This window comes from Vulpes vulpes, chromosome 8, assembly GCF_048418805.1.
Source record: "Vulpes vulpes isolate BD-2025 chromosome 8, VulVul3, whole genome shotgun sequence".
Lineage (NCBI taxonomy): Eukaryota > Metazoa > Chordata > Mammalia > Carnivora > Canidae > Vulpes > Vulpes vulpes.
In genome coordinates this window covers 44,105,640-44,126,157 of record NC_132787.1, presented here as the reverse complement: position 1 = coordinate 44,126,157, position 20,518 = coordinate 44,105,640, and the positions used below count along the sequence as shown (strand labels likewise).

Genomic DNA, 20,518 nt, shown 5'->3' with positions numbered 1-20,518 from the left:
TATATATAGCTTATCAAGGCTTTGCACACAATTTACAGTATTACTATTAACACTTCAAATAGCTGTTCTCACGGATCTGACTGCTGAGTTCATTTTGGGGCAAGAGCTAAAGAAACTAGCCACCGGTGAGTATCCCATGGCAACCTCCAGTTCCCTGAGCCTATATCCAGGAAGATGCCCCTCCTTTCTGGGCCCCAGCACTCAGAGCTCAGCCTCTGACTGGTCCTGATCATCTGAGCTGTTAACTCTTTCGAGAAGGTCATGACTTTGCTTTTACCCTCCACTTTCAGATGGTTGCTCTTGTGTTTCTGCTTTTAAGGTACAGACCAAGGAAAACTATAATGGAATTTTGAAGGATGGAAATGTGCAAAACTAGACATTTACTTTGAGACTGAAAATACTTCTTTGGTAACAGATTTCTCAGCAAATTCCTTTTTTTCCCTACAGCAAATTGGTAAGATGTCCTTTTTCAGGAATGATGGAGATAAAGGGTGAGGCAAGGGAAGAGAAGGGAAGGGACAGCTCTCTAGTCCTTTACAGAGCACATTCTAGATCTTGGTTTCTGCTTTAGGAGGAATACCAGCTGCCAGGTCAGTCCACAGGCCTGGAGGTGGTGGGATCACTAGAGTTTGGCTAGCAGGCAAGATAGAACATAGAAACACACACACACACACACACACACACACACACACACACAGGTGCGCACAACATACACACATGCACAGAAGACATCTCTAGCTGCTTCAGTGCCTGTCCTCCTGTGTTAATGGCTAAGTAGTTCTGTGTTTCTAGAGCTTCAGTGAGGGAGGGAGTATGAGGGCCAGATGGAGGTAAACCTATGCTACATGTGACGCCAGGGCATCAGATAGAGTTCCCAGCAGGTGGGGACCATTGTTCTTCTCTTGGATCCATCCTGAAAACTGCCAGAACTGCCCATCAGTCCTAAGAACCCTGGGCAAATGCCTGGGCATCCTCTGGGTCAGTCCCATCCTGAACAGGACCAGAACGGAGACAATTTAGAGAACCCACCTGGGTCATCTGGCCAAAATGAATTAGTCCCAGCCATGAAAAATTTTAACCATTTTACTTCTTAAACGTTGAGAATCCTTCATGTGGGATTTTTAGATGTCTCAACTGTGTTTTCTTGTTGCTTTTTAGCCTGTCACAGCTCTCATTGAGGATCTTGTCTACTATTACTTTGAGACTTAGCTTCAGGTGTGTTCTACTCACTTTGATTGTATCTTATTATTTTAATAATATGTATTAATAATCCTTAGGATACATCTCTATAGTAGGAGTCAAGAAATCAGGAAGAGCAATGAGGGCAGTAGGAAGAAGAAGGATGGGGCTCTCTGGGACTCCTATGTTGGGTTCCCAGCCCAGGTAACAACAGCACTCTTAGGAGTCTCACACTGGGAGAATCTAGAGAGTCATAGATTAACTTTTTTCTTGGGCCTTAAGTTATGCTTTTCAGAGGGCACCTTTGGTGTGCTGGAGCTGTGTTTGTCAATGTCTCATATAGCCTGTTCATATTTGAAGAACTATGTTCATAAGATCCATGGTCTCAGAAACAACTAACCATAATAAACTCAGAAAGCAATCACTGGGTGATTTTGAAGTGGAGATAATAGGAAGAAGCCTAACATATAGCTCTCACCTTTGGAGAACCCACAGTCTACTGACATACTGCCAAACTTCTACAGACATTTTCTCGATGATCTTGAGTAGTCATTTTAGTCTTTGGTACCCTGCCCTGCTGTAAGTGGAATCCCTTGATGAGGTAGAAGGGGAGCTTGGACCTGCTGGGTTTGGGCATCTGCACCTTTATCCCAGAGTCATGTTTATGCTGTTTGCCACTCTCTGTGGTTCCCTGGTACACTGTCTGGAGAGATCATCTAGCATTAGTTCTGCTTTTTGAGCTAAACTCAGAATTGGTTGGTAGCCGGGAGTACTTATGCCATCCATCTCTGACCCTTTCCCAGATTTGTTCCCAGTTCCCCTGAGTTAGCTTATAGTTTCCCTATCTGTGGTCTTCCTGGGGAAGAAAGGGTAGAGAGCCTCCTTGAAGACTCCTCTTCCATGAGCCTGGAGACCCTACCTGTACTGCCCTTCTAGAGGGAGCCAACAATGCTGCTCACCTACTCTGAACATTCTGGCAGAATTTCATATGGCATCCTTTGCAGTACTGGTAGGCACTGAGCAGCCAATGATTTCATCTTTGTTTTCTAATGATCTGGTAATTTTTAAGGGGTTTAAAGACATTGGGCAATTAACTTACTTTGTTCATGCAATTAGTATAAATGAAATAAGGCGATTATTCCATAGGTGAGGCAGAGGTAGAACATTTTCAGAAGGTCCTGGCTAGTGGTTCCAGCTAACAGGCTAAGGGCAATAGACAGGAAAGCCCAATTACTTTCCTTCAGTACTTATATAGATTACCTAGGTTTGGTATAACTGACAACGACAACGTGAGTGGCACTGGGCAGCAAATAGGAGATATTCTTGGAAAATTGTCTTTCTCAGTTAAGCTCAGGATCAAATGAGAAGTTATCATCTGAGTGGATGAAATCTTAGTTTCTGGAATCTTTAGGCCATGTATAGGGCCCTGAAGGATGAAATTCAGGGAGTACCAGAAGCTGGCGAAGAGAGGGTTCTCCTAGATGGAGGGGATCTTTCCAGTTGTTAACATTACATAGTCTCTCTGGAGAACTAAAAGGTTGTTGAAAAATAGCTCTTAATCATTTAAAAAGGAGACGTTTTCTCTTTCTCTTTCTTTCTTTCTTTCTTTCTTCTTCTTCTTCTTCTTCTTCTTCTTCTTCTTCTTCTTCTTCCTCTTCCTCTTCCTCTTCCTCTTCTTCTTTTCTAAACACAGCCAGGAGGCAAGGATTACTAGGTATTAAAGGCTAGGTAGTAGATATCTAGGCTGTAATACCCAATCAAGCTGTCTTCCAGGATGTTCTCTCGAGATCAGGCTATTACGGAGCATTCTGAAGAGATCATAAGCTACTGCTGCACCCTCCTGGACATGCTGACTTTGAAAGATAAAGATTACCTTCTGATTCCCCTAGGGAAGGCTGGCTTTTGGCCAGGTTGTGAGCAAACCCTACAGAAGAGAGCTGCACAATCCACTGGTGCCATTGAAACAATGGCTATAATATCAGAGTCACTGAAACTCTACATTCCTCTGATACAAAGTCAAAAGCAATGTCACAGGAGCATGTAAATCTAGCTACCAAGCTACAGAATTGTTGCTTTTTTTTTTCTTTTTTGAAGTACTCTTGTCCAGAATTTAGGGAGTAAATCTAATATAAACTCCATTTTAGACAACCTGAGGGTCCGGGTCCAGCTGGCATCCCTCCCTGCTCCCCAAGGCTCTCTGCTTCTCTGTACTCACAGTCTCTAATCTCATCTCCATTTGATCTGCAAGACAGGATGGCTGGTTGAGTTGCAAGAGTGTCGTGTGGGATGGTGGAAGCCTGAGGGGTTTTGCTGGTAAGACTCCAGTTAATCTAAGTTGGGAGGACAATTATCAGGCTGGTACACACAGAGAGAGGCAGGAGTCAGAGGCTTCTATAGACATTTAACACCACTGTCATGTTCAGGAGCCAACAAGTGTAGGTTAAGATGGGGAGGTTAGGTCTTCATTATCCTTTTATCTCCTCTTCTAACCAGGAACTAAACTGTGGCCCTACAGATGTGGAGGAGATGGGAGATGCTGAATATTAGAGCCACCAGAGATGGCAGCAGGGAAGGGAATTTTAAGGACGCCAAAGTAAAATACATTTTAAACTGTAAATCCTCTGAACTTGCATGAAGAGCTTCTTTGCTAGGGAGATGCAAGGCTTAAGTAAGCACAAATCACCTGGGATACATAGAAGCTGAGGGGGAGATGTCAATGGCTTTCAGATTTAAGGGCAAATGAAAGAAATATGGTTCGTTGAAAGCCATTCTTAGAATTTCCATTTTGGTTTGTGGAGGAGGTCTTTGGTCTTTGGAGATAGATCTGTGGAGGAGGGGTGCCAAGGAGAAGGAAAAAAGGAGGGGATGACAAGGGAGGCAAAAACACTGCACAGAAAAGGGCAGGGAGAAATGAAAGAAAGTCCAAAGATGAGGCGGTGGAAAGTGGAAAGAGCAGCCCCCCTTCCCCTCTGTCCACCATGTTGGAAACCTCCTGGCTTGCACTGCTTACTAGAATAAACTTCTGGCCAGAAGGAGAAGGGCCCTTCTTGAATCTTTGTGGTTACGGACACAAGGTTGATAGAAATGCCTATTTGGAACTTCCTGTAAGGGGGTCTTTGGCCCCAAGGAGACTGTTGGAGAGGTACCCAGTTGGCGTTTGCTGATTCCTGGCTCACTCTTGCTGCTCCTGCCTCTGTGTCCTAGGCTGCAGAAGGGGGACAGCTGTGACCACTGTGTTATTATTGCAAGCAGCCTAAGCCCAGAAGTCACTGTTACTCACCTGCAGCCTGATGGTTCCCCAGGTGCTATTACCTGCCAATAATTCATGCTAAACAAGACTGATTAAATTGTCAAGGTAGTTTTATCTTCCTTGGGAAGGAAAGCCAGTATCCTTCACTCAAATAACAAACCAGAGACCCACGAAGAATAAACGAATGAAATCAGTTTGTCTGCAGTACTAACAACATCAACAAATTCTATATGAAAGAGAGAGAGAAAACAAGCCCAGAAGGACAGAGAAGGAAGGGGAACAGAAAGCAAGAGTATGAAAGACAGAAAAGGCACACTAAATAGGAAGAATAAATGGTGAAGGCTATGCTTTTTGGGGCACTCCTGGGCAGTTCTAAACCCACCTGAGGTATAGATCTCTCACATTCCTACTAGCTCATGAAATGTTCTAGGTCCCTTTGCTTTAGAAGCTTTCTGGCAACCACACTGACAGTAGCTTGCTAGCCTGTGGGAACAAAAGTAAGAGACACTGGCTAGGCCCAGATGGCTGTCTGGCCAAACCAAGGGGTGTGTTGTGACAGCTTCCTTCTACTCTTCTATTTTAGGGGGAAGGAGAGGGCTGTTTTTGGACAGAAATGATGAGAATAGGAAGGGAAAGGAAGAAAAATAGAGGAGAAGAGAAAGTGAAGAGGGCAGAAGGCAGAGGGCAGGAGGAGCTCTGATGGGTCATGACTGCCAGAACACTCAGATGACCCAACATAGGCTGAATTAAGAACCCAGACCAGGATGTCCTTGAAAAACAGGTTCCCATGACCTCTCGGGTCAAGCCTGCAGGATACTTCTCAAGCCAACAGCTTTGGGAAAACGTGCACACCAGGCCAGGCCTGACTTCCTATCACATCTGACCTCATGATGCTCTGTGGTCAACTGCCCACACAGCAAGCCTCACCTTGCAGAGCCATGGGGGCTTTGAAAATGGCTCCTCCATTGCCAACTAGACTGCTTGTACCCAGATGCACTGCTAAATCTCCTGAGGGACAACTTTGTTTCCAAGCAGAGTAGAGAACTGCTTTTGTAGAGCAACTGGATGGGGAGGGTAAGGAATATCTTTCTCACTCAGGTTTCATGTTCCTGAAAGTCTTATATTAGACACACTAAATATCCAATCTTTAGGTTGAGCATCACTGATTTCTTTTTAAGGGTAACAGTACTTTTTGGAAGGGGAGCTTCCTAAGTCACTACCACCCTAGTATGAATTAGTATATTGGAAACAGACACCTTGGTTGCATGACTTCTGTTGCGAGGCTGGGGTTGTACTGAAAGTGGGAAGAGGAAGGAAGGGAGATGCAAGAGCAACAGAAGAAGGGGTCTAGCAAAGGGAAACAGAAGTATAGAGAGGTGTCAAGGATCAAGTCTGCCTCATCCAGCTTAGTCTGAGACCACCAATCTTGGTTTAGTCTACCTTAGAACCAGCTCTGGCCACACTGATCACTGTCATGTAGATAATGTCCAGTTAAGCCACCAGTTGAGCCCCCTACACTAACGCACCTGATTGGGAGTCAGGGGCCAGGTTCTCAGGGTTGGCCTTGCTATTAACAAGCTGTGAGAATGAGCAAGTTGTTTCTGCCCCTGTCCTTCTGTGTCCTCATCTGTAAAACTGGTATATCCCCAGGCCCTGTGGCACAGCAGATAGCTTGTGCTCTCGTGTGGGATATGTGGAGATGGGCTTGGGCCAGGTGGTGTGCAAAGTTGTGTCCCCTCTAATGTTCTTGGACAAGTCCACTGTCTGCCTGCTCCCTCATCAGGGCCCTGGGGGGGCATCACCCCTACCCTTCTTGTGCCCCTTTTGGATGCTTCCCTACTATGTTGGGGGCAGGGAAAGGCAGACCAGGTGGGTCAGGTCTGCTTCTCCCCATAGGCACTAGGGTTTGAAGGCTGGAGAGAGGGTGTGGAGCTCTCTGACTCAACCAAGGGGTCCATGTGTCACACATTCTCTGTGACTCAGGATGACTCCTTTCCCCGCCATTCCAGGCTCTGAAACCAGAGCAAGGAATCAAACTTGCTTTATTATTTTTATGGGGAGCCAGTAAGGGGCAATTACTTGTCCTATGGGTCTGTGGTGGAAAGGTACCACTGGCTTCAGGGGCCAGGGTGGAGAAGATTTGGGGCAAGCACATAGAGGCCCCTGGGTGACATCCGTGGACGCTCCCTGCAGCTGAGCCCCAGCCCCCAGTCTTGTTACCACCCTCCCCCTGTAACTACCCCCTCCTCCCATTTTCTTCTCAAGCTACAAATGTCAAGTGGTCAAGGGTAGTGGGGGCTGCTGTACACTTTGCCCTTTTCTCCTGAGCCCCATTAATCAGGCTCATAGGTCAGGAGTATGCAGACCACTGCCTGAGCATTCCCAGGGCAGCCTGGGCTCCCTTGGTCCAGCGCTGGCAGCACCAACTCACCATGCTGACAGGTTCTCACTGAATGAGAACCTGTGGATGGCAGGGGCCCCTCCCGATGCCATGGCCAGGCAGCCAGGCCCAGGGAGTTAGCCAGCGGGCTCTGTGGAAGTGGATTTGAGATCCTAGTCTTGCCACTCATTAGCCATGTGATCTTGGGCCACCTCTTAATCCTGTGTGCTCAGTTTCCTCCTGCAGAGAATGAGTGCTCTTAGAAGGTAATCTGATCACGTGCATGATGCCTTTATGTAATGCCTGGCACATGCTTCTCCAAGAGAAGCCACCATTTCCCTCTTCTTCCTCCTCTTCCTCGTCCCTGCCTTGTCCTGATCAGCTAAGATCACAGCTAGTGCCATTGTTAATGAACCTGATTTTCCTGCTCTGGTCACTTCTGTGGACCAGCACTTTGGCACCTAAACAAATCCTCCAGATTGTTTTCCCTCTGAACCTTCCCAGAAGCCCTTACTCTGTCCCATTTCTCTCTCTGAAGGTCCCTCTACGGCCTGCTGTCTGGAGAATTTTCACATGAGCCCAGCCAAAGCCAAGTGAGCCAATTCCCACAGGCTTTGGAAGCTTTATGAAAGGAATGCCCCTCTAGAATCTGCAAGGTGGTGAGGGGAAATGAAAATGCCTTAAACTAGATCAGAAAATGCCCAGGCCAGCATCATGGAATGCTAGATCTCAAGGACCTGCTGAGACCATCTCAACTTGGTCCTCCTCTCCCTTGTGCCTTGAGGCCCAGAGAATGGGGTTCTTTGCTCTAAATCACAGGGATCACTGCTGCCAGAGCTAAAGTCAACAGAACCCAGGCTTCTTAATTCACACTTTGGGACTATTTCTCTGTATCCATAAAGCAAGGATCAGGGCCTCTCAGCACTTTCTGCTTGGGAATGGACTCTAAAATGCAGAACAAACAAGGAGAGCATTGGCAAAGGCTGTTGTCCCAGGCACCAAAACTGATCACAGTTTGGGGTGTTCGGAAGCATTTTTTTGACATTCCATTAACAATCACAGGGATTGCCTCTTTGGGTTTTCCCTCTGGGAAATATTGCTTCAGACCCGAGAAATAAAGGAAGACTGGAACGGAGGTGCTGTGACGCTCTGTCCTTACAGGGCACACGAAGAACGGGGAGCCTCAGCCAGGGAACAAGGTAACTCCTCAGGGATGATGAGGGGCGCAGCCAGTGCCCTGGGCAGTGATGCAAGGTGGGGCCTCATGATCTGCCTCCAGTTACATCTGCATCTGTTCATCAGCATCTCCCAGAGCCAACAGGAAGGCAGCCACAGAGTGGCTGTGAGCACAAGGCTGCTGCCCTCCTCCTGCTGGAAGCCCTAGCTCAGCCCTTGTCTTTCCTGGGTCTTCTTCCCTCTCTCGGTGCTCTTCAGCACTGTTGTGGCTTTGAAGAGCATCTGTATGCAGCTGACTGCATGCCCCCATGCAGGGTTGTGCCGGGACTGTGCCTGTGGAGTAGGCCCATCGCGGTCTGAGTTGGGCATGGTGATCAATAGGTGCTTACTTTCATCTGGCTGAACCTGTCCTCCATGTTCCAGAGTCTAATCATATCCAGGAAATTAAGGACTCTCACAGTGTCTGTGGGTAGTAAGTTGTACTGAGACGGTGCGCCCCACTGTCTAGCTGACATTTCCGCTGGCAGGTCCGGGAGGCACATCTTCACTGAGCTCCTGTCTTCCTCACTCAAACATGCTTTGCCTGCTGTCCTTCCTGGTGGATACCAACTCTAACCTCCAACTGCTGAGGCTTTAACCCCCCAGCCAGCCTGGGCACCTCTTTCTCCCATACCCATGCCCAGTCTGTCAGGAGACACTGTTCTATTTTCAAAACAGATTGAGAATCTGACCATGTTCCTACCACTTCTAATACTCCTGCTTCATCACCAGCTACCATCGCCTCCCACCTGGATTATCGCTTTTGCCTTCTGAGTGGTGTTTGGGCTTCCACCCTTGACTCTCATAGACAGCAAGGCAGTCCTTTGGAAACATGCGTCAGATCAATGGGATGGCTCTTCTCAAAGGCACCAGAGTCTTCCCTTCTCACTCAGCATAAAAGCCAAATTCCGGCCCCCTGGCCAGTCCCCTCTCTCTCCTTCTCCCCTGCTCAGTAGACTCCAGCCACAGTGGCTGTTCCCCTGGGCCCGAAGCTCTTCTCCCGGATACCTGCATAGATAGCTCCTTATGGCCTTCACACCTTCGCTTTGTGCCAATGTTGCCTCCTCAGGAAAGCCCATCTTAATTTGACACTGAGCCTGTCTTCTCTGTCTCCAGAACCTCTGATCCCCCTAACTTGGCATAATTTTTTCCAAAGTACTATTGTCATTTAGCATACGGTACACTCAATATTCCTATTTTCTATATGTATTTTCTATATGCACTGCTCGTTGTCTGGTTATTCCCCCTACCCTGGAATGCTAGCTCATGAGAAAGGAGCTTTTGTTTTGTCCACTATTGTATCACAGGTGCCTGAAATAGTGCTTGGCACGCACAGAAGTTGAGACTATAAACTTCACAGTGAAGTGAGTAAGTGATGGCCTGGGATTGGTGGGAAACCCGTTCCTGAGAGGGAGGCCCACTAGGGCCTATGTATTGAAGGTGAGGAGGAGAAAGAAGGCATTGAGAGGACAAGAGTATACATGTGGGGAGTTTTTGAGGGCAGTTGGAATAAGTATGGGATTTGGTGAGGGAAAAGACAGTCGATTTCCATAGTTTTAAAAGAGTTGAAGATGAGTGACAGGTGAAAAGCCCTCATGGATTCCTCTGAGGCTAAAAGCGTGGATTCCTGCCAAATAGAACATATGTTTGGGAATGGATATCTTGTGATGACAGTAGGACTAGAAAATTCTGGGAAGGTCTAGAGTAGCACCAGGAAGCCACCCCAGACTCATAAGCTGCTGGTGACTTGAAGGCAGAACCATGTTGTGGAAGGATCTATACATCTAATACCTAGGTATTGCTACTAATACTATAACACCTCATACGTAGGTATCATTGCTTCTTAGTTTGTCATTCACACTATTGGCTGCTTCCTTGCGTGTAGGGTTGTGCCAGGACTGTGCTTGTGGAGCAGACCCATTGAGGCCTGAATTGGGCACAGTGATCAATAGACGCTTATTTTCATCTGGCTGAACCTGTCCACCATGTTCCAGCATCTAATCATAGATCCAGGAAATTAAGGACCCTCACAGGATCTGTGGGTAGTAAGTTATACTTAGCTATAACTGGTTGGAGATGAGGCCCTTCCAGCTATTCCAGTAGGGGTTTTGGAAAAAATGTCATTTGCTTGGGTGCTGTAGTCTTTCCCACTCAGTGGTGCTTTACAGTTACATAGAGTTTTAAAATAGATGCTCTTGTTCAGCTCAAGACACACTGCAGTAAATATCATCACATTCCTTTGACAGATGAGGAGACTAAGTCTTTGGACATTTTGTTAACTTCTATGGAGATAAGTTTTGACCTCACATCTGGCCCCTTCTTTCTCTCCTGCACTGCCTTTGGGACTTGGGTGATATAACATTTATTCTCTTTGTTCAGAAGCCATTCACTGGACAGTGGGTCTCTGGACACCTCCTCTTGCTCTTCATTACACCGACTGTCCCCATTTGATCCCCAGACAACCTTACAGTAATGACTTTTAACAAATTCTTCAATCTGGAGGTGTGAAGAAAATCTCCGCATAAGGTGAAGGGACGTTTGGAGGAGCTAGGGGTGGACCAGGACTCTAAGGTGGTCATAACTTTTTGTTTAGAAAATGGGAAAAGAACCTGGATGGTTACTTAAACTATAAATTACAGACCATAAGAGCTGAACAAATCCTGACTAGTGGGAATTCCTGCACGGGAGTTATGTGAGCTGTATGTGTTTGCTGAAGGCATCTTGGACTGGAGAGACAGGAACTCTGGCCCCAGGCAAAGTGAGCGGGCCATCCCAGGTGGCCTGGGTTCCAGCTGTGTTGTCCTGAAGGGCACTTAAATCTCTCGGTCAGCATCTTTAGGGTCAGCAATTTGAGGATGACAATTCTTGCCTGTCACACTCACAGGGCAGTTAAGAGTTACCTGAGATAAATGCCAGGTGAATTGCAAATAGAAAACCATTATACAAACATAAGGATCTGCATGATAATTTCATGCTCCGTTCTTGCCCTGGCCACCTCCTATCCCCAACACAGCCACTCTTTCTGTAGAAATTTTATACCCTAGTGACTTTTTTTTTTTTTTTTTTTGGTTTGTTTTTCATTTAAAAAAACCCAGTAGTTTGGGAGAAAATGGAAGGTTGAATGATACAGGTCTTATCAACAGTGAGGACCAACAGGGTACCCCTTCACCACCTGGGCCCTTCAGTGGGCCCTCCCTGCATCCAGGGGAGCAGCTTGCTGTCTGTCACCTTCCTGCGTTTTCCTGCCAGGCTTCCGGTCCCTGGGCACAGATTCGTATGGACCTGCACTGCTGTCTGCAAAACATGACTCTCTGAAGGCAGAGCTGCTGTCTCTTCCCCATCTCTCTCCTCACACACTCCCTCCTTTGAGAGCACTGCCCAGCACCAGCTACAGGCACAAAGGCACAGGCTTTTAGAAATTCGGCGGTAACTCCTGGCCCTGAAATGCACCTGACATACAATGTAGGGCTCCTCTGGCCAGAAAAGCCCAGAGTGTGCTCAGAGTGGTGAGATGAGGGTGGCTGAGAGGGGCAGGAAGGTACAGAGCATGAGTTGAAAGGTGGACTTTTAAAAATAATCTGATGGTTTCCTGGGAGAAGTCAAAGAGCAGTGTGTAAACACACACACACACACACACACACACACACACACACACACACACACACACCATGAGACAAAGATAGCCCAGGGGGGATTTTGGAGACAGAGGGGCCATCAAATCTATAGCTAAAGGGTGGGCAGGGAGGGTGTAAGAGGGGGATGTAGGGAAAGTGCAACAGGCTCCTGCCAACGTCCATCTGCTGGAAGGGGAGTGGACAGACTTCTAGTCAGGGGAGTCAGGCAGATAAGATAACATGTCAGTTCAACCGCTTGGGAGCAAAATATGGAGTGGAGGGGGAGGGTAAGGACGCAGTAGGGAGATGGTGGCAGTTGGTAGGATAGGTTCAAACATCTTAGAACAAAACTCTATAGCATCTGCTCCGTGCTGTTATTCAATGGTTCAGTGCATCAAAGGTTTGTGCAAGTCTCTTAATTAAGGAAAAATAATAACAACAAATAAAATTAAACAACATGTGTTAAAGACTAACCTCAAGTGGGCTTGCCTATAGATAAAGAAGGAAGGTTTCAACATGCCAGGTAACAAAAAGACATGTGCAGGAACTGCAGGGAGCTGTATAGGAGGAGACAGCTCGGGAGATGATGGCAGGAGGCCTTGGGCGGGGGCAGGGGCCAGGGTTCTGTCTGAGGCCAGGGAGCCAGGGACAGGGTTGTGGGGGGATTGAGGGGTGGGGGAGAAGCAGGCAGGTGTGAGAGTCAGTTCTCTGGGCTGCATCATGTGGGAGTGAGGTGCTCATCCCGAGTCTGCTTCCACAGCAAGCGGGAGGCAAGGTCCCCGCCCTCGGAAAGAGCTCCTGATGGACCACGCCATCTGGCTCTTTGGCTGCTCCAGGGAAGTGGGACCCAACAGGAGTCCTGACATGGCCCAGATCCCCAAAGAGCTTGAGGGGCTGGGCTGCCTGCACTGGCTGCTGATGTTTTAGTGTCAACATAACACTAGCTACATTACCCCAGGGGGGCTCACAAGGCAGGCAGAGTCCAAACCTTAACTTTGGTGGTCCACCTTGAGAGAGCCCCTTTCCAAGGTGCCGTGGAGGTGCAGGGGAGACAGGGAAACGCAGCAGTGTGGAGGGGACATGGGGGGTGAGGAGAGGCTTGGGTCCCTGCCCCAGTTGTGGCCCAGAAGTTGTAAACATCCCCTCATTCTGGCACTCTCTGGCTCCCATAGCTGTGTCCTCCTATACAGTGTGAGTCATGCCAGGCTCATTGGAATGGGAGAGAGAGAAGATGCAGCAATCAGGACGTAAAAGGAAAGGGGAGGCCTAACTCGTTCCAAAAGTTAAAAAGAAAAAAAAAAAAAGAACAGAAAAGTTCAAAATAAAGCAACAAGAAAAAAATCCTTTAAACCAATTTAAACAAATAGAACAAATGAAATGAAAATAAGGAGACGGGGAGGAGAAAATAAAATGAAGAAAAAAAAAAATGAACCGGGGCAAAGACAAATGAGTGTTAGAGCAGGCACGGACAGTTAGGGACAGACGCCATGTACTTACGTTTACCTCGGTGATTGCTATATCAACAATGCTACCCACAACAATCAAGGCGTCAAATGTATTCCATGCATCACAGAAATAGTGCTGCATGGGGCAGAGAAGCCGAGGAAGAGAGAGAGAGAGAGAAGAGAAAGAAAAAAAAAAAACAACCAAGAACAAAGGAGAAAAACAAAACAAAAAGGAAGAGGAAAAATGAAAAAAAAAAAGCATGAAAGAAAGGAGAGAAGAGAAAAAATGAGAAAAGAAAGAGGTTACGTGGGCATATTAAATACTCTCTTACCACTCTACAGTTCTGGCAGCTCAAACCTGGGCAACCTGGTTCTCAGGGGCGGAAAGGCCTGACAAAAGCTGGGTTAGTACCGAGGTTCCGCTGGGCCGGCTGCCGGGGAGGGGGCCGGGCAGCCCCATGCGGCCGCCCCTCCGCTCAGCTCTGGGCCCCTGGGCCCAGCGCGGCAGGGCAGAGCCGGCCATGCAGAAAAAAAGGAGGAGGAGCTCCCACTTTTTTTCTCCCACAGACGACGGCAGGTTCAATAAAAAGCATGACTGGAGGGGGGTAAAAACAGGAAATTAAAAAACCAACCAAACAAAAGGAGGTAGAGAGAGAGAGAGAGAGCGAGAGCGAGAGTGAGGGGAAAGAGAGGAGGCAGAGGAGGAAGGAGGAGGCTTCCTGGGGAGGGCAGAGTCATACTCACATTAGTTTCACTGAGAATGACGTCAATTATGCTGCCAATTACGATGAGGAAGTCAAAAACATTCCAGGGATCACTAAAGTAACCCTACATAAGGGAGGGGCAGGCAGGATGGGGATTAAAAAGGAATATTAGACAGACAAGAACAGAGCAACATCACCATCAGAATCACCGTCCGGGCACCTCAGTGTTGCTGCTGGAGTTGTGAGCACCCTTACTGCGGCCAGGAGCCCAGGAGGGAAGCGGGGGGCGGGGGGGGGCTGGGAGGCGGCTGGTCCAACCCTCCTGCCCCACCCTCCATGGTCACACAGCCCCCTTCCTCCAGATCCATCCCACCTCACCACCCTCCTGCACAAAGGCTCTTTCTGCTTCCCTCTGGGGGCAGGGGTGGGCATGGGAGTAGGCAGTGCGAGTTGCAGTAGTGCAGGGACATGGCTGGACTCCCTTCTCAGTCCTCGCTCAGCATCTCCTGTGCCCCCGGTTCTCCTGCATCAGAGGGGCCCGCTGCCTGGAGGCAGGGAGGGACACAGGTGTGTGACTCCCTCGAGGTGAGTGGGCCATGGTGCTATGAATGATCTGGGAGTTCCAAAGTCCCTGAAAACCACAGCAGCGTGGTTCAGTAGGGTGGCTGGGTCATCTGGGCTCAGCGGTGACTGACGTAAAGCTTGCCAATAACAAGAGGACTGCATCATTAAAACAATACCTGCAATAAGCGGGACGCTCTGCAGTTAGAATCAGGATCACCCCTGCTCCAGAACTGAACACGCCCTGGTGTTTCCAGGGACAGCTCTGGCCTGGCAAAAGTTGTACTAACTGAAAGGAGACAGAGTCCACGTCTGTCTTATAGTTTGGTAGTGTCAGATATGGCCCTAGCTAGTGCTTTGGGGGTGGGGGTGTCTCCTAAGCACCTCCCCTAGGTTCCTTTCCTAACATCATTAGTTTGAGGTAGAGTCCCATTGAAATGCAAATGCCAACCAAAGTGAAGGAAATTATCAAAGCCTGAGAACTAGATTGATAGGAGGAGTCTGGGTAGAGGGTATGTGGACAAAGACTTTGCAGGAAGGGAGTGAAGGCAGTCGTGCCATAAAGAGAGATTATGGCCCCAAGTGGTAAGGCAGTGTCCCAATTTCACTGCTCTACCCTGTATACCTGGATTTCATTTGTGTTCCACTGTATTTGGAGAAGGGAAGAGATGTTATTGAAAGACTTTTTTGAGGTCTTGGACAACTAGTCAACCAAGGGATAGGCTAGAGGTTTCCAGGAGTCCTGGGAGGGTGGACTCTTCACAGAGTGGACAGGTCTCTTGTCTCTCTGAGAGGTGGGAGTCTAGAGCCTCTACTCTGTGGCCACATGGGGTAGAGGCTCACAGTTCAGGCAACTCCAGGGACTGGATGGTCATACTCCCCAGGAGTGGAAAGGAAAGGACCTAGTGCTAAAGATACTTGTCTTCTTTTTAAAAGGACATTTGCATCTTCACTTTTCCAGGGAGTGTTCAGCAAAGGAGACAAGACAGGGTTGGACCACATTTGTTTGGCAAGATCAGCATTTTCCTGTTCTCTGGGCCACAGTTGGGGCTTCCAGGAGATGGGATTCTAGAAGTTGGGGAGTGGGTATGAAAGCATTCAGGGTCCTTAGAGAGTTTCCCAGACCTCTTTCCCCAGTTCTCTTGAGGGCTGCAAACTCTCCCTTTTAATTTTTTACTCACAAGAGCCAAGAGTCTGTGTTCTTCCATTTCCTCCTGGCTCTATCCAGCTCCCTGAACTTCCCCACTTCCCAGCCATGCCCTCTTTCCAAAGGGATCACAAGACATGCTGTCCTAGGGCTGTTATTCTTAGAGTGGGAGGTCAGGTCACAGGGAAAGGGGCCTCTTGGTTCCCAGGCATTTCTGCCAAAAGAAAACAGAAACGCCATGGCGGAGACTTTGGACAGCCAGACTGGGGAAACAGAGGTTGGCCAGGGCGTGGGTCAGGTGAAGGTCAGCTGGAAATCATGGCTTTCTTGTTGGCTTCCCAGAATCATTTCTGAATATACTAGAGCCTTTGAGGCAGAGAGAGGCTGTTCTTTCCCATTTAAGTCACATGTTATAAGCAGGAAATAACCAATTCCCTCCCCAGTTCTTAGATATTATTCACAGGGCAACTGGAGTAGACTGATTTTTAAGGAGGGGAGGTAAAGAGTGAAGACCCCAAATGAACTATAAATATGCATGTGTCTTAAAATTAGAGTTTGGAAAACACTGGGGGAGTTTCTCTCGATGGAAATACCATCTTTGTGGGGAGAGCTATTTCAGAAGGGAAGGGGAGACAGGGTCAAGGAAGAGAAAGGAGAGAAACAGGAGCCAGACCAGAGTCCAGGAATGTTCAGCATCTAGCCTAGAAAATGCCATAAGAAAACATTATTTGGGTGTGGGGGCAAGAGGAGAGATAGGGAGGGGGAAGGCTCAGCGCTCAGGACAGGAAGTTGAGTTGGTCTTCTCATTCACCGGAGACCTGCAACAAAACGATAATAAGCCGGCCTGGTCTGCAACGCCTCTGGGAGAGGAGAAAAGGGAAGGAAGGCAGAGAGTAGGGCAAAGGCCAGGATAAATACACAGGTTAGTCAGCTGCCGAGCACCCAGCGAAGGCTGACACTTAAAGGGACCCTGCCAACCTCCCGGTTGGGCATGGCTCATCACCCTTTCCCTGAAACTCATTTGTGTACGTGCAGATGGATGGAAAACACAGGCCAGTCCACTCCTTCTTGACTGTGCCCCGCCCCCCCCCCCCCCCCCCCCCCCCGGATCTTCCATGACAGGCTTCCACAGGTGGGGCTGTCTCAAGATGAATGCCTCATGCCTTGCCCTTGCCCTCACGAGACTGTGCTGCTGGGGCTTTTGATCCACTCCTCCGTCCCGGCGTGAGCCACTTGGTAGGCCCAGTGCCAGGGCCTCCACAGGCTGCGGAGACCAACCAGTTGCCTTATTGGACTCTGTTCCAGGAGACTTACACATAGCTAGAATGCAGGGGTGAGGGAGCCTGCCTAGGAGGGTAGGTGACAGGATCCCTTTAAGAGGCAGCTTTTCACCCCCACCCATCCACCCACCTTCCCCACGCCTTTGTCCCACAAGCCCATCAGTTCTTCAAACTGGACCATGAAAATGATTTTGGATCCAGCTTTCAGGTCTGTTTCTTTCATCCACCTCCTCTTCTCACTCTCAACCAATCCACACCCATCCCCAGAAACAAGGTGATCTCCATTTAGACACCTGGCCAAATCTCTAAGTGGGCAGGCCCTGGAGGGATATTTTTTTCCCACTGCACACTCTGGAGTGTGAGAGCTTAGTGTTCTCTCCCTCTCTCTCTCTCTCTCTCTCTCTCTCACACACACACACACATAAAACCCAAAACAAACAAAACAAAACCCTGTTTTGCCTACCTCCTCATTTGCTGGAAACCACAGGTAATACAGATATTGGGAGTGTAATGGTAGAAGGAGGGTGGGAAAAAATCATAAGCTTTTTCTCTTATGAAATCAGGTTGACCTAGAGCCAGGTTAAACCTGTCACTCCTTCTTTCCCTGGTGATGAGGTCCCAAATGGTAGGGTAGAAGTCAAGGTTAGGGAAAGGGTTTCCCTTGCTCTCCCTGAAATGGTGAACCAAACCTCTTAATGTCCAACTCCCCAGAATCAAGCAGGGCTGATCATCCAGAAGGTATGGTGTTTGGGGACTAGATGGCTTTCCCTTGATGTCCTTAAATCCTGCAGATTCAGTGGGTTTTCTGCTTTCAAATTCCCAACCTCCGTGGGTGAGTTCAGAAGATGGGCCTCTCCTCTAGCCTTCCAGGGGATGCTCTTGTGTGTATCCACTGAGGCCGAGGAGTGGCCACCCCTATGATCTGCAGTTGCTTAGACCCTCAGTATGATCCAGTCTCCTGAGAGCTGCTCAGTGGCTGAGGTGGGTTGAGAACATGTAGGCAAAACTGATATTAGCTTTAGCAAATCATTATTAGAAAGGAACACCATGTTATGCATTTTGAATGCACAAGAATTGTGGATTTTCCTCTCTTGGGTTCTCTGTGCCCTGATTCACCTCCATCATTGAAACTATTTCTTTTTATTTCTTTTTATTTTTTTATTTTTATTGAAGCTATTTCAAATTAAAAGAGGCAGTATTAAGAGTATGGTCTTGGCAGGTAGGGTGTCAGTTCAAATTCTACTTCTGGCACTCATAAACTGTGTACTCTTGAGCAAATAACTTCACCTTTTTGTGCCTCAGTTTCTCTACCTGTAAAATGGGAAAGCTATAGGTCTACAGTGCGGATTACATGAGACAATACACGTGAAACACTTGGACCTGTGCCTGGCCTGAAGTAAGCTCTAGATAAGTCTGGATGACTGTCAGGGTTAACTCAAGTTGATCTACTTCTCTCCTAGTTGAAGGGGATTCACAAGTTTCATTTTGGGGGTGGGACTGAGTAGAAGGGCAGGCAAAGCCCAGGTGTGTAGAAGAAGGAGGGAGGGGTCAAAGGTCCTGGAATCCTGAGCTTGCCTTTCATCTGCATCTAGGACCTTTCCTGCCCATCTTGAGTCTCTAGTGAGTAGTGTGACTGTCTGGAGACTCTTGCATGAAATCTGGCTGGTAATGTTTTGAGATCGATGACAGTTTGCAAGTTGTCATGGCTAAATTTTATTAGACGTAGGGTAGTGTGGACAGTTAACTGCCAGGTCCTTAGAAACCACTATTCCATTGGGGGAGACTGAGGACCCTTTTCTTCTGCCTGGAGGGCTAAGAGGATAGGAATGGACTGCCAGGTGGGCCTGTTTCTCACCTTTGATCCTGGGGAGCAGGGCTGAAAGGTTGTAGGTACGTGCCTTTGCCCTTGAATGCTGGATTCTCAGCAACCTCCCTGCCCAGGGCAGAGGCCTCCTCCGTGATCTCAGAGACAATAAAAGCTTTAAAACAGATTGGTGGGGAGAATGTATCACAAGAAAATCTGCACACCTGGGAGTATGCTGTGCATTCTTATTAGGGATTTTGAGGTAAGAATTCTTTTGCTGCCATCACTCATTTTTTTCCTCTTCTCTGTTCCTGCCTGCCCAATGCAGAATCTACCTCCAATGGTAAAACAAAGGAACCCAGAGGGGGTGATGAGGAAACTTTCCTGGCCTGATGTTCGGAAAGCCAACCTGGACTTTAAGTCTGTCTGGGGGATTTACTTCCAGGGACCTGGAGCTCCAGAGAATATTGCCAGGCACAGTGTTGACGTGAGAGATCTGAGCCAAGATTAGAAGTGGAGGTGCTGGAATTGAGACAGAGAAAGGCCAGGGAAGGAGGAGTGTCAAGAGGGAGGGAGAAGCCAACTGGCAGGAGGTACTGATGCCAGAGAAGCAAAGGGACTGAAGAATCACTTGAGAAGCAAAAGGTGAGAAGGGCACAGATGGGGAAATTCATAAAAGGTAGATGGCAGAAGCAGAGGGAAGCAGGGAAGGAGGAGTTAGAGAGGAAAAGCTACACAGTTGGTGGGAAGTGGGGAGAAGGAGAAAGGAATAAGAGGAGGGAGTGGAAGGGAGCATGAGCAGAGGCAGGCGGGACACATGGTCCCCAGAGGCAGGCCTAGGGTCTCTGGTGGCTCTGCTTCTCCGGGGAAAGCAGGGAGTCTACACAAAGCTGGGGGAGGGGTCAGGCCACCCACTGGAGGCAGGGGCCAAAGATGGCTCATCCTCACCCCAGGGCAGGGGGTCCCTGAAAGAGAACAAGAGCCCCTGCTTGAGTGAGCAGGCATTCGAAAGGAGGTACAGGAGGCAGGGAGCTGCGCAGAGGCGGGTGGTGTGGCCGGGGGAGGCTGTGTCCAGTGCCTTGGGAGCACTGATCTCTCTTGCTTCCAGGTGGTGGGACTGAGACGTGGGGGACAGCAAATGAGTCAGGGAGAGGTGCTGGATGCAGCTGGCAGCACAGCGGCAGTGGGAAGAGTCAGTCTCATGGAATCTCGTGGAACACAATGGTAACTGACACCAAGCAGAGATAATAGGAATTGTATTATGTTAGGATGTCATTTAGACATAACAGTAATCATGGAGATTAGTGGCGTCTAATGGAGAAGTTATAACCAGAGCATGCAGCTGCTCCAGGCCCCCGGCAGCCTGGGGAGGCAGTGAGGATCCTGCCCTCCTCTGGCAGCTGCTACCCTGCGATGTGCTTATTCGGAAGCTCCTGGAGGCTCGGGCTGCACAGACCCCCCAGACTCGGGGGGGGGGGTGCAGCGGACACAAGGGGGCAGGGGGCAGGAGCAGACTGCGGGCTAGGGTTAGGGACTGGGTCCTTGCCCCAGTGGTTGGTGGGGACATGGCTGCTCCTGAAATTGGTGGAGGAATGTGCACTTTGACCTGGACACCTTCTGCTCCAGCTTTTTTTTTTAATTAAGTGTTTTCCTGCCCAGGAACATTTTAAAGGCCCTCTTTCACTGATTTCTCTCACCAGCACATAATGAGCACTGACTAGGTGCCTAGGACTACACACAATTGAGTAGGTCTGACATTTGCACCTTCTCTGCGAGCAGATGAAAACTGGTGGTTATCGGCTCAGCTCCTTTTGGGGACCTCAGCAGGTTCCTTCTGTGCCTCAGGGTGCACCTGCGTAGGTGGCAGGGTCCCAGCAGCTGCCTCCTGCTGCTTCCGAGCTTCCTGCTGCCAAGGTCCCCTCCAGGACCAGGGTGCTGA

The 20,518-nt window shown here is 48.7% G+C and overlaps 1 protein-coding gene across 11 annotated transcripts in view; it reads right to left on the bottom strand.

Annotated features, from left to right (window-relative positions):
* CACNA1C (calcium voltage-gated channel subunit alpha1 C) overlaps positions 1–20,518 on the bottom strand; it is a 648,720-nt gene that overhangs the window by 55,764 nt on the left and 572,438 nt on the right. For 5 of the 11 annotated variants that reach the window (XM_072766357.1, XM_072766356.1, XM_072766359.1 and 2 more), the window contains one exon: positions 13,136–13,219. In XM_072766357.1, coding sequence (XP_072622458.1) covers positions 13,136–13,219 — 84 coding nt within the window. Of the gene's footprint in view, positions 1–13,135; positions 13,220–13,827; positions 13,912–20,518 lie in introns of all 11 variants that reach the window. The other 6 variants (XM_072766353.1, XM_072766354.1, XM_072766355.1 and 3 more) reach the window with 2 other exon arrangements.